The sequence below is a fragment of the Brachycentrus maculatus genome, unplaced genomic scaffold (genome assembly GCF_059751285.1).
Source record: "Brachycentrus maculatus isolate JH-2025_06_01 unplaced genomic scaffold, ASM5975128v1 h1tg000244l, whole genome shotgun sequence".
Taxonomy (NCBI): Eukaryota; Metazoa; Arthropoda; class Insecta; order Trichoptera; family Brachycentridae; genus Brachycentrus; species Brachycentrus maculatus.
In genome coordinates, this window is record NW_028280995.1 from 2,383,898 (window position 1) to 2,397,218 (window position 13,321).

At 34.1% G+C, this 13,321-nt stretch overlaps 1 protein-coding gene across 13 annotated transcripts; it reads left to right on the plus strand.

Annotated features, from left to right (window-relative positions):
* Nucleotides 1–24: 24 nt before the first annotated feature.
* On the plus strand, nt 25–13,026 carry tra2 (transformer 2). Of its 13 annotated transcripts, none has more exons than XR_015838027.1 (9): nt 25–142; nt 309–424; nt 2,100–2,328; nt 3,255–3,383; nt 3,467–3,642; nt 4,819–4,875; nt 5,984–6,129; nt 7,865–7,982; nt 8,073–8,381. XR_015838027.1 is itself a non-coding variant. In XM_088265314.1 (9 exons), the coding sequence occupies exons 1-9, from the start codon at nt 128–130 to the stop codon at nt 12,881–12,883; spliced, it is 1,122 nt and encodes a 373-aa protein (XP_088121440.1). In that variant the 5' UTR covers nt 25–127; the 3' UTR covers nt 12,884–13,026. The 13 variants fall into 13 exon arrangements, 11 of the variants coding, with proteins under 11 accessions (XP_088121440.1, XP_088121441.1, XP_088121442.1 ...); XR_015838028.1 differs by having other exon boundaries at nt 2,100–2,298; XM_088265314.1 differs by lacking the exons at nt 7,865–7,982; nt 8,073–8,381 and adding exons at nt 8,811–8,958; nt 12,778–13,026.
* The last annotated feature ends 295 nt before the right edge of the window (nt 13,027–13,321 follow it).

A 13,321-nucleotide genomic window follows, 5' to 3' on the forward strand; every position in this document is an offset into this window, starting at 1 on the left:
ACGTTTTGTTTGTGGTTGTTTGTCGCTTTTCGCCATTTTTCTGGCCATTTTCCATTTTGTTCGCCACCGGTGTGTCTTGGCCGGGAGTTCGTTTAAATCTTAATAGTGTTTTGAGTTTTATCACAAAATGTCTGACCGGGAGGTATGTATATATTTTTTATAATCAGTATGTCCTAATCAACGGGAACCTTAAATAACCTTTTTTCCATCGCTATACATTTCCCGCTAGAAAATTACGATGCATGCTTACGCGCGCTCTTTTAATTATCTTGTATTTTTTTGTTCATGATGGATTATTTATATTTCAGAGGAGTCATTCGCGGAATGGTTCGAGGGGTCACGTTGCAAAGGAACGTAAAGCATCTCGGGAGAACAGCGGCAGTCGCTCTAGAACCCCTGTAAAACCAAACAAGAAGTACACAGGGTAACTGCTCCGTTATCTTTACGATTTTTCAGTTCTTGAGTATTATTTAATATTAAAATAGCAGTAAAACTAATCGGCCATGAGTTTTCATCGACGATACAATCAGTTACCATGACAGTGAGCGTCTTTCTACTTATTTTTCTACTTATTAGATACGAGCCAACGGAGCGGAAAAATGTTACGATAATAATTATTGCCTCAATGTTCCTGGTGACAGTGTCAGTATTTGGATGCGTTTTTAATGACGTCAATATTATTATGTTATTCAAATTGAAATAGAGATTATTTGTTGAAAATCAAATATATTTAACGATCACCATGTCAACAGACTTAGATGATCGAATTCTACCGCTATTGGTTGGGACAAAGTGGATGGCCTTGAAAAAAAATAAAGGAATTTGCCTTCTCGCGTCACTTCCTCGAGGATGTTCAAACATCCTCAATTTTATTGTTGGTTCTTGGCTCTCAGTACTTGACTAAACTTCATTTCTTCACTTCATTTCGGCCTATATAGAATGCACGCCTCTGGAATAAAGGGACATATAAGGGTTAGAAGAAGATTTTTGTAGTCTTAGCTGACGTCAAGTTTTTTTTCACTTAGCGCCACAGTCAAATCATTACATAGACATTAGCTAGAATGCGCAATAATTTCTCGCGCTTTATCTCCAATCCGCGATCACTCTAACATATCATCGCTCACTCCTTTCAAGAACGTCATAAATAAAAAAAAAATTATTTTTCAGGAGAACGTTTTTAAAGTTTAAAAATATAATACAATGTATTAAAAATAAGTATCAAGCCACTTATTGAAGGTTTTTTCTCCATTTGAAAAATATTTAGTATATTTAAAAAAATAATTGAACAATACCTTTTCTTCAAAATGCAAAGACAACACTTTCTCCCCTGTAGCGGGTAAATATTAAGTTAAAAATATGCAGCATTCCGAAAACATGCACAACTGAAAATTTACAATTTTTGATTTGACGTTCTTGAAAGGAGTGAGCGATATGTGGAAAGCCTGCTGAGCGTCTCAATGGCAACTCCACGTATCACAACATGGGTGACTTGTCTCAAAATGCACGTCTCTTGTGTGAACGCGTCTATAACCAGGATGTAAACACAAGTTAACTAGATGTCAGATGCCATTCTTGTGTAATGATAAAGATAAAGAAATTGAAAATCATTATTCCTGGATTATTTGTCATGTATGTGAATATAATCCAGGATTCGGACCCCACATACAAATGGAAATGGAGTCTCTGCTTAATTAAAGCTTTCCTCATCCCACAATAGATGGCTATTGTGAACTCGCGCATACTGTGTTACGAGTTAGATCAATATAAGAACATATGTGAAAACAGAAAATTAAAACGTGGATAAAATCCCGATCGCACCACATGTAACTAACAAGGACGACATCAAAATTATGACTCAGTCGTCAATCACATCCTGTGGACAGTAAAGGTGGAGGGAAAGGGTGCGAGGCACAACCCAGTGCTGTCTCTCACTTTCCTATCAAAATAATGGTATATATGTAAATAAACGATTTGGGTAATATTTTATTATTAAAATTGTGTAAGTACGAAAGTGGAAATGGCGTAAGTAGAGGACTTTCTGTATACATACACATAAAGTGATTGTTAGTTGGTTGAATGTTTGGTGTTGTTGATTGCAGTAGCGTGAGCCCCGAGGGATACCGGCGCTACCGGACGCGGTCCCGCTCGGGCTCGGTGGGGCGGCGTGGCGGCGGGTACCGGGCGCGCTACTCGCACAGCCGCTCGCGCTCGCGCTCCTACTCCCCGCGGGCCTCCTACTCGCGCCGCTCCCACTCGCACAGCCCCATGTCCAGCCGCCGGCGCCACTTGGGAGACCGGGTCAGTAGCAGTAACGCCACACGGCACAAGGTGGGCGTGGGCGTCTAGAGTTCTCTGCCGTGCTCCGAGACGGTGCGGTCTCTGTGACTTCAACTCAGTTCCTCGTCTTACTGACTTCATAATGCAACTTGTGCTGCAGCGCCCGGGGGTAGAAGAAGATTACTCTCTTCCTGCCCGGGTCAACTTCAACTCAGTTCCTCATGTTACTGACTTCATAATGCAAGTCTAATCGATCAATTTCTGCCGCATTCTTCTGCTGCAGTGCCTAGGGGTAAAGGAAGATTACGCGCAAGGTTCTCTTATCCGGGTTCAATTCAACTTCAATTCAATTATGTTACTTGGATTGGCACCTCATTTACGTACCCGTTTTATAATGCAAGCTAATCAATCATTTTCATCTTGAGACTGATCGCCTTACCTTTGCTGCATAGTTCTGTTGCAGTGCCTAAAGCACCGTCGCTGGTGGATAAGGGGTAAAGAAAGATTACGCGGAAGGTTATTCACTTCAATTTGATTAGTTATCTCACTTTGGATTGGCTCCTGAAGTGTGGGAATGACTTTACATACTCGCTTCACGATGGCACATACCGCACTTTTTTTAAGGACGGCAGTTTTCAGGAGACATTTTTTAATTACTGAATTTATTGTATTGTTAGTATTTTTGTTTTGTTTGTTGTGTTCTTTCACACCCCAGTTTTAAAGTACAATTCCAACTATCGATGTTCGTGACTTCGATGATCTTTATATAACGTCACACTCTGTTGGTATGCCAATATGCACAAAGGCTTAGTTCATATTCTTGCTTGTCAAAAAGCCTTAAAAATTTGTAATATTTGATGGATGGATGAAATGGCAAAATGTAGGGAAGTTGAATTTCTCAATTTCTAAAGAGCACCTTTATTTGGATAAAGTTTAGTTTGAAAATTATATTTCGTAATTGAAATAAATTATTCCAGGAAAATCCAGAATTATCTCGTTGCTTAGGAATCTTCGGGCTGAGCATCTACACAACGGAACAACAAATCAACCACATATTCTCCAAATACGGCCCTGTCGAGAGAGTACAAGTCGTTATAGACGCAAAGGTTGGTATAGCCTCGGGATCAATGTGAAAAGGAACCTTATTGTCCCGTGAAATGGTGAATTAACGACTCTGGGTTTATTGCAGACGGGTAGATCCAGAGGGTTCTGTTTCCTATATTACGAGTCGTCGGAGGACGCCAAGGTGGCCAAGGAGCAGTGCACCGGCATGGAGATAGACGGGCGCAGGATCAGGGTGGACTACTCCATCACGCAGCGAGCGCACACACCCACCCCCGGCATATACATGGGCAAGGCCACCTTGTGAGTATCCCCCCCCACACACACACCCACAACTGTCCCATTCTCTTTCGTTTCTTTGTGATGTGAAAAATCCTTGATATGGAATACATTCAATCTCTTTTTTCATTAATTGATTCGGCAGTCACTTTGTGGTAAAATCTATTATTTTTTAATTTGAGTTTTATTCAGTAAATGCACTATTTCTTAAAATCTCTATTCTGATTTTAAGAAATAGTGCATTTACTGAGTAAAATTGTCACAATTGACATGTGTTTCGATGCATTCCGCATAATTTTCAGTGTCTGAAAATGTGCAGAATGCATCGAAACAGGTACTGTAGAACGGGGCTACTTGAACTTTGATTTGTTACTCTTTGTTTTGTACTGGGCTCAAGCCCAGTATAAAAAAGAGATTTAGATCTGTGTTTGGTCTACAATAATGAACGTATCGACATGATTAATTGTTTCCCTGACAGGTGACATTTATTGTCACGATTCATTCATAATTGTAGACCAAATACAGATTTAAATCTCTTTTTTGTACTGGGCTCAAGTAATACATCAAAGTTCAAGTAGCCCTGTTCTATGGTATCACAATAAATTTCAAGAAATAGTGGTATTTACTAAAGTAAAACATTCTCATGAATTAAATTGTAAAAAAATATTTATTCTCTGTAGAACACAAAGGCAAAGTCAATGATTGCGAAATAAAATTCATAGTGTTTTTGTAAATAATAAAAAATATCCATATTATTTTCATTGTGTCAAAATATTTATTCATAAAAAATATAAATTACTAAGTGTAATTTTTTGGCATATCAAAAGAAAGTGAAAAGACCCTGTTTGTAAAATATAATATATGTAAACAAACTAATAAAACTACGTAATGAAATTGCCGCATCAGTTTTGATTTACAACGGCTACATATTTTTAAAACATCTCCGATTATTCTCATTATCTTTAATGAATGAGCTTTACGTAAAAAAGTTCAAACGTAATGGATATATATAATGAATCGGTAGAGTATTCTATGCTGAATTGTGTTTTTTTGCTATTTGGTACAGAACGGATAGTTTTAGAAGAGGGTTTTATTATTAGAATTCTCTTAAAGGCCTCTCCGTACACATTTTTTACTCTAAAATATAAGGTATTTCTAAAAATAATACATTTTTATAAAAATATATATATGTATTTTCAGCGTGAATCGAGATAATGGAGGGTACAGAGATGAAAGACGAGACAGAAGAGATAAAGAGTAAGAATTTTTATGTATTATTATTATTTTTTTACATTTAGTTTGGTCTAGATGTGGCTTTCCAGTATTCATGAGCAATCTGATAAAAAAAAAAAATGACTTGAAAAAAAGTTGTTAGGAATTCGGTTTTTAGATTCAGCAATTTCAAGCTAATTGCGCCAATTAGTACACAAATTTGTTTGCATTTTGGGTATTTCTAGCTCCTAATTTATTTAATTTAAAGATATGACATTAAAAATTTAAGCTGGAAAGAAATATAAACCGAAAAACAATTGACAATACTATCCCAATCAATAAAACTTAAAAAAACCAAGTAATCAAAAAAGTAATGCCCATTTGTCACACCTCTACTTTCAGGTGATATGCAATGTAAAATAATTATTTTGATTACGTATCTTTTTATAGTTTCAAGGTTATTTAAACTCACATATCCATAATGGGCAGCATATCCCATAATGGGCTATCATGTGGCATAAGCAATATCTATTATGGTGAAATTTTAGAAAAAATTCATTTCTAAAAACAATAAAAGTGTTACGAAGTACGATTAAATTTTGAAATTAGTAAATTAGTATACACCAATTATATTCAATGTGTTTTTTAACATCTTTTACACTCTACCAAAAGTAAGCAAATAGAATGCTTAAAAGCGTCTCCCGCTCTCTACCAACAGTATGTAAAAGACGCTTTTAACAACTTAATGCTAGTGTTTTTATTAAAAAAAAGTTTTTAAAAAAACATCAAGTTTTTAAAAATGTTTTATTCAAAGTTTATCCAATTTTCAAATAAAATATAACAATTTAAGCATATTTAATTTACAATTACGTCTACAATATTTTGTACTACATCGTACTATTTGTAATATGCACTATTAAATTACTGTATTACTGTATTACTGTAATATGTATTATGTAATATGTAATATGTATTACTGTAATATGTACTATGTAATATGTACTATTTGTAATACATCGTCGAAAAAGTAATTGAAAAACTCAAAATTGGAACGCATTTAGCGCGCTAGCGTGACTCATTCAAAAGTATGAAGCGGTAAAGCTTTTCCCGCAAGCAATGTGTTTTTCAATGTGTACCTCTTTTTTCTCTGTAGCGACTACTATTACGAAGGGCGCTCGTCGGGCTACCACCGGGGGCGGGGCGACTACCGGCGCCGCAGCCCGTCACCGTACTACCGCGGTGGCGGAGGGTACCGCCGCTCGCGCTACGATCGCTCCCGATCGCGCTCCTACTCCCCCCGTAAGTCCTAAACTGCTTACTGATCTCCACCCGCTTCACTCCAAAGCCATTTTTACCTTTTTACACTTGAAATGACGTTGAAAATATCTTCATGTTTGGTTTTGCCGACTCGCTTTTCTATTTTAAAATTCACAAAGTCCAACAAATGCGCATGAAGATATTGAGCCTTTCCTTGCAGAAGTTGAATGTAAAAAAAAATCATTACACTTAAAGTTTAATTCAAAGTTGACATGTATGGATAGGCTTGGATAGGCGTTATGGTAGATATATCTTGTTAAAATTGAAAACATTTATAGTGATTGCATTTTAAAGTGCTTTCTTAAAGAATACTTACGTATATTAATAATTCTTAGAAGGTTTCAACACTTGAACGAGCATTTCCGGTAAAAAATTTAATTTATTTAAAAGTAAATAAGACAAAGCTAAGTGCAGAAATTGGCAAATTTCTACTTAATTTTAGTTTCTTAGTTTTTATATGTTTTTTTCTTCTTTTCCTAATAAAGCTGCTCATATCGTATGATGTGCAGCCAAAAAGCCAACACGGCAGTCGTATTTTATGTGGAAAAAAAGGTTCTGCCTTACCATCTTCTCGAACCTCAAGTATGCTCATGCCACCCTTAAATGAAGAATTCCTCCTTAAAAACGCATACTGTTAGTGAAATGAAATGAAAATTTTTAAACTTTTTTTCTAATTTTCCTAGTTATGTAATGTAACCGCTAGAAAATTTTCTAGTAATTTGATTAAAATTTGATGTGTGGTAAAGGGTTAAAATTATAACCCTCTAATGCTGAACTGCTGGGAAAGCGCAATATAGTATTTTTTGCCTACATGTTTTTAAAATACTAATTAAAAAAATGAATATTGGTTGTATTATTTCACAGATTTCTGTGAGATTTTTGTTTTTAAATGAGCCTTTCGCTTTGACTTTAACATTCAGGAAGAATTAATTTATAATTTCACGCATATTTTATTTTACCTCCACAAAGTAATATCTATGTATTCTGGAATAAATTAAAAAAAAATTAACAACATTTTTGTTTGAAAATAAAAAAGGGACAAAAATACAACTCTATAAAAATATTTTGGATTGCGAGTAACACAAAAACCTCAAATACATATTAACAAAAGATCACTGCCTTAATAACCTCTGTTCAGTTTCATTGCCTTAATAAGATATTATGTATATATAGTTATAATATTGCCAAAAATAATAATATTAAAATGGTTTGTACCTGACATTGAATCTTTATTTGGGGCAACATGATCTTTTAAGTTAAATCATCATTTTTATGTGTAATACTTTTTCATTAAAATTTTTAATGTTTTAATTTTTTATTTGTGAATGGTGGTGAAAGAAACTTATGTTCATAATTGCTTAGATATCATGGATCATTATTAATTTGTTTTGGCCTAAGTTTTTGTTTTGATTTGAAGCTTTGCACATTACTTTCTTTCACGGTTCATTTTGGATAGTAATTGTTTTATTACCTACAGATGACGTTCTGACGTTCCATTTGATGAGTATTATTAAGTTAGTTATGTTAAAGTATTCGCAATGAGGTTACAGCGTTGTTGCCATGTTTGGTTTGCAGGTCATTAGTCTCGGGATGTCGTGCCTTAGCGGAGACAGTAATTAGGCACCGTTGTTCACTACTAAAAGCCTTATTCTTTAAGATCTTGTGTTTATAATTTGATTTACTTTGACTAGCTGGTAATAGTTGCACATTACCGCAGATCTCACACGTATGTTCACCGGGTAGTTACTTCGTCTGTCGCCGGATAGGGACGCCTACCGCGGCGTAAGTAACACTCGGGAGGACTACAAATATGTAATTATACCAGACTTACCCATGTATGTTAATTTACTTTTCTAAGAGTTGGAATAATAAAGTTGGAATTTTATTTTCAAATGGTCTAATGTTAATTTTGTTTGTTTGAAAAGGTATTGATACAAGAAAATACGGATGAAGTAACTGAAGTTGTATTGTCTTGAAAGCATATATCAAGTTATGTGAAAATAGTTGAAGCGCAAAGAATATGAAAGGGCCAACGGCTGCGTCACCACAAGACAGAAAATATGAAGAAAGAAGTTTCTTTGTCACGTGGAGATCATATTCTTTCTGCCTTTAGCAACTCTAAAGTCCCCTTCCATCTGCCATACGTTATTCCAATCTCTCGTCCCTTATATCACTAGCATTCAATAGAAATAGTTTGTTACTGTGACTTCAAAATAAAGAACTTGTATTCTTCAGTATTTGTTTCTACTGAACCTATTCTCCATCTCCCGCACGCTTCCAATTCCCAGTCTTTGCACCCAGTGTGTTCTCTTTACTTTTATCAAATTGCATGTTGCCAATCCATTATCGCTCTTCGAAATTATAAAGGAAAGTCTTTTTCTTTCTTTTCCACTTTGATTCTATAATTTAACTTGGTTACTTTGTCCAATCCGTCCCGACGCCCTAATATGTTCCTAAATAAGCATTATCGAGATAATTTTCCCAGCATGTTAATTTACTAAATGGAGGTTACATCATCGGTGTACCGACAAAATATTGTAACTCCATTAAGCATGTTTTGAACTTGATATTACAATATGTATTTTGGATGTAATGAAAAAAACTTTATCATTACTCGGGATCATTTTGTAACTGTTTTTACAAACTTATATGATGATAACTAGATGCAAAGATGACACAATTCAATGCTAATTCCGCTTTGACCCTAAATGTGGACTTCCCGTCCTTTGTCTTGTATGCTGACAATATGCGAAGTGTTGCTGTACTTACCGGAGCTGAGAAGCCGCCAACTTCAGATTCATGTGTAGGTAGGTATGTATCAAAGGTTCAATCAAATCAAAAGTAAGTCAAAATTAAGGATTATGAAGACAATTAACGGTCTGTTTAGTTAGTAAGTTAGTAGTCCGCCTCTGTAGTATAATGGTCGACACGCTCGGCTACTGTACTGGAGGTCCCGGGTTTGATTCCCAGGGGGGAGGGGGCAAATAAAGTAATTTTTCACTTGAATATTTAATATTACCCTGGACTTGGGGTACCTGCAGTGGAGGGCTGATCTTCATGTGATAACGTTCGAGATAACACTGTTTATATGATGCAGTGCCCTATGCACCTTGGGTGCGGATAAGGGTTTGAAGAAGTTAGTAAAGAGTGTAAGAATGACCCTCATTTGGCACTGGAATGCGTCCCCTACGTCAAGTCAGTACATTTTTACGTACTCCGGGGCTTGGATCCCACTTGGAAGTTATTGCTTTATCCTATGTAATCGATGGCTACCTGGCATGTGTGATGAAAATATGGTAGTGCCTCTAGGTAGTTTTCAAATCAGAATGCTTGCGTATTTTGACAATTTATTATTATTATAACACAAATCAAAAATATTACATGTAACAAAAAAAGACAGCGTTCACTGCTGAATGTATTGATATTTATTCACTTATTAATATCTGTAAAACATGGCAGTTCTCAGTTTTAAAGTATATACAATTTTAAAGTTCAAAAATCACACAAGGTTTTCCGGCCAACTACTGCAAACATTGGAAATAAATAATGGTAGTTAGCATGACTAACATAGGAAAAAATGGAATTTCAAAGTTATACTTAATTTTTTTTCTTGCCATTTGTTGATTAATTTTGAAAGATGTGAATAGCACGCTCTCGCAGAAAGTATGTTTTGTTTACTTGTGTTTTGTTTACTTGTGATCCATATAAATTCCTCCAAAGATTTTTGGTTTAATATGTAAAAACAAACTGAAAACAATATTATTTGATACAAAGTACATTTTTTAAAGTACTTCCAATATATTCTAAAATACATACTTCGGTATAACTCACAGTATAAGACATATTACATTCTAATGTACTAGCGAACTATCGACAACCAAGTACTTTAACACATTAAACGCCAATATTACAATTTGAAATTTTGAAATTCACAATATAAGCTTGTAACATATTACAGTATCGAACAGATTAACTGAAACAAAACTTTTTTTGTTTGATTTTCGTAAAAAGTTTTGTAAAATCTTTTGTTTATTAGTTATATCACAAATTAATATTTAATATGAGCTCAATTTATATTTAATAATATTTAATATGAGCTAATTTGGGCTCAATCAAAGATTTTATCACGGGCCGTGGATGCCATATTTTCGTCTCGAAACCATACCTGGATTATGGACAAAATGAGCTATTCCACCGTAGTGCAATCAATTTTGGAGAGCTGATTCGTAAAAATCAGCTGCATCAATCTGTAAAGATTGCAGATAGATTTTCAATTAGGTTTATGTTTGGCAAAATTCTTGACCAGTCCAACACAGTTCATTGTTTTTGTGTAAAAAATTTCATAAACTTTTTGGATTTGTGGCAGGGGGTTAAATCCTGCTCAAATAATCCATTACCATTTGACCTTCGTTTTTGTGCCTCTGGTTAGTATCTTTTATAGTAGAATTGGGTGATACTTTTCGCTAATCATCATCTCAGTCACTGAAAGAAGCAGCCCTGGTCTATAATACGAGGAACACCCATAAAACATTTTTTTTAAAGAGGGTTGAAAATGCGAAAAAAAGTTTTGTTTTAATTAATCTGTTCTATACTGTATGTATTTAGTTTATTAAATTTTTTGATTTGACGATGGGTTCCATAGTTAAAGCATTTTGAATATAGTTCTTGATTGAGGTCACCGGTGCCCCCCATCATTTGGCGTTTAACATGTTAACATGTCAACACATTGTTGTCGGGCGGTTTTCTCATCAATCCGACCCTAATTAGGGTTAAACAATGTGTTAATAGGCAAAATACACCACAGTAAAAAAAAACACTAAAAAACTCATATTATCGGCTAGTGGGAAGACCCGCCCGATATATGGCAATTCACCAGTATTCATAAAATCAGAAAAAATATAAAAATTCAGTACAATTATCTTTTAACTCATGAATAAAAATAGATTACAGAGTTCTACAAACTAAACACCAATTCAATATGTGATTAACACGTTGACTGCCACGGCAATTTTCAGAATTCCGGTCTAAAAAGCCAATTCTTTAACTTCTTGACTTTGAATCATTTTTATTATCATATTTTCTGTTAATTTATTATTATAAATTTTCTGTATGAACAGAGTACATACATGAGTAAGTCAGCATTGATTTTTTGTGCTCTTCCCATGCGCCATCTATCCATATTAGCACTGATATACTAGGAATTTTATCTTAGCTGTAAATTCGTATGGCAAACAAAAACAGTATAAGATAACTCGTAGTCGGCGTCCTAGCAAAGAATGCAATATACATCATTATTATTTAAAGAGTTATATCTTTTTTTATTAAATTTGTTATTAAAAAAAAGAGCAATATTTGTGTTTTTATTATTTACAAAAATACTTAAATTTCATACTATTTCTGTGAGCCTAAGCGGCTCATTATAAGAAATAGGTATCATATAGCCGCACAAATATGGCAAGTAAACACAGTACGAGATAACTCATGGTCGGCGTCCTAGCAAAGAACGCAATCCTAGAGTTATTTCGCAGTTGGCAGTCAACGTGTTAAGTTGTATCAAATAGTTTCCTGGCATTAAATTCCAATAATGTATACATAAAATACTTTTTAAATAATACAAAGGTTTATTTATATCACCAAATTTATCACGTGATTTTTTGGCCAAAAAATGTGAGTCTTTTTAAATATCCAAATCTATCATCTAATTTTTGGCAAGAGAATTGGCTAGTCAATTTTTGACTGAATATTGATAAAAAATAATTTTATTTATATTTTTTGGATTCCGAGTCGTAGCAACTGTTAATATTTTGATTTTCCACAATCTAAGAAATATGTCATTCGAGATCTTGAAATAGTAATCACAAAAATAAAACAGCAATGGAATGTATCATCTAAATTAGTAAAATTAAAGTTAACAATCTTAATAAACCTTAAATTAATGGAATAATCTTACATTAAGCAAAACAAAAAACAACAACAAATCTGAAAAAATATTAGTCTGGAGAAATTATGCTTGTAATTAATTTTTACCAATTGCCACTCCTATCCCTATTTATTCAACAAACAGTGGAAGATTTACACAACTCATGGATGTTTCATCATAGAATTGGCTCTAAGCAGTCAAATTGACAGCGTCAACAATAAAAAACCTCAAATCGTTAAGCTAGAGCCTTAAACGGACGTATTTACAATATATTCTACCCCAAAATGTTCAATTATGTTGTCATTGGCAGTAAACATAGATCAGGAACAGTGAAGACTCGAAAGTAGATTTAATTAATTTTTAATTAAAACCCTTACACGCACCCCAATGGTGCATAGGGCACTACGTCATATAAACGCAGTGTTATCTTGATCGTTTATACATGAAAGAAAGGTGATCAGCCATCCGCTTCAGGTACCAGTCCATGGTAATATTGAATATATATTACAGTGAAAAAATCACTTATATTTATTTTACCCCCCTTGGGAATCGAACCCGGGACCTCCAGAACGGTAGCCGAGCGTGCTGACCATTACACTATGGAGGCGGACAGTTTAGTTTAGGTAAATGTTTACAAATTTCTTACAAATACTTATTACAAATTAGATAGAGCTCATGTAAATTTGGCTTAGTGAATATTTCAATTTCAGTTTCAGTTCATTGAATAAACAGGAATTGCGGCAATGTCCAATATATGTACATATAAGAAAATATACTGATGGAATGTTTGAAGAAAAAAAATATCACTTACCCTAATGCCCAGATTTGATTAAATTAAAATGAAAGGAAAAACGTGGGCCAACAAAGTCTAAAATGTAACTACCAAAGGAGAAATACAGATTGAAAATAAGAGATCAAGGAGAAATACAGATTGAAAATAAGAGATCAAGGAGAAATACAGATTGAAAATGAGAGATCTCTTAAAAGCATCTAGAAATTTAGCCCAAAAAATAATACTTTTTAAAAACTACATATGTATCCCAATTAGGTCTTTAAAAACAGATATCTGCTTTCCAATCATAAAATCATGTGAGGTGAGATGTGAGATATAAAAATATTTATAAAAATTGATTCTATGCATAATTTTTTTTTGCACATATTAAAAAGTTAAAATTTTTGAAGCTTTTTATTGTTAATGCAAATTGACGAATACAAATTTATATTGAATTTATTTGGGCTTATAAATTTATGAAC

What these genes read in the sequence shown, in the direction of transcription:
- tra2 (XM_088265314.1), top strand. An exon ending in CCAAACAAGAAGTACACAGG is followed by an intron (nt 425 to 2,099) that starts GTAACTGCTCCG and finishes TGTTGATTGCAG; the next exon opens with TAGCGTGAGCCCCGAGGGAT. An exon ending in TCAGATTCATGTGTAGGTAG is followed by an intron (nt 8,959 to 12,777) that starts GTATGTATCAAA and finishes TTTCAATTTCAG; the next exon opens with TTTCAGTTCATTGAATAAAC.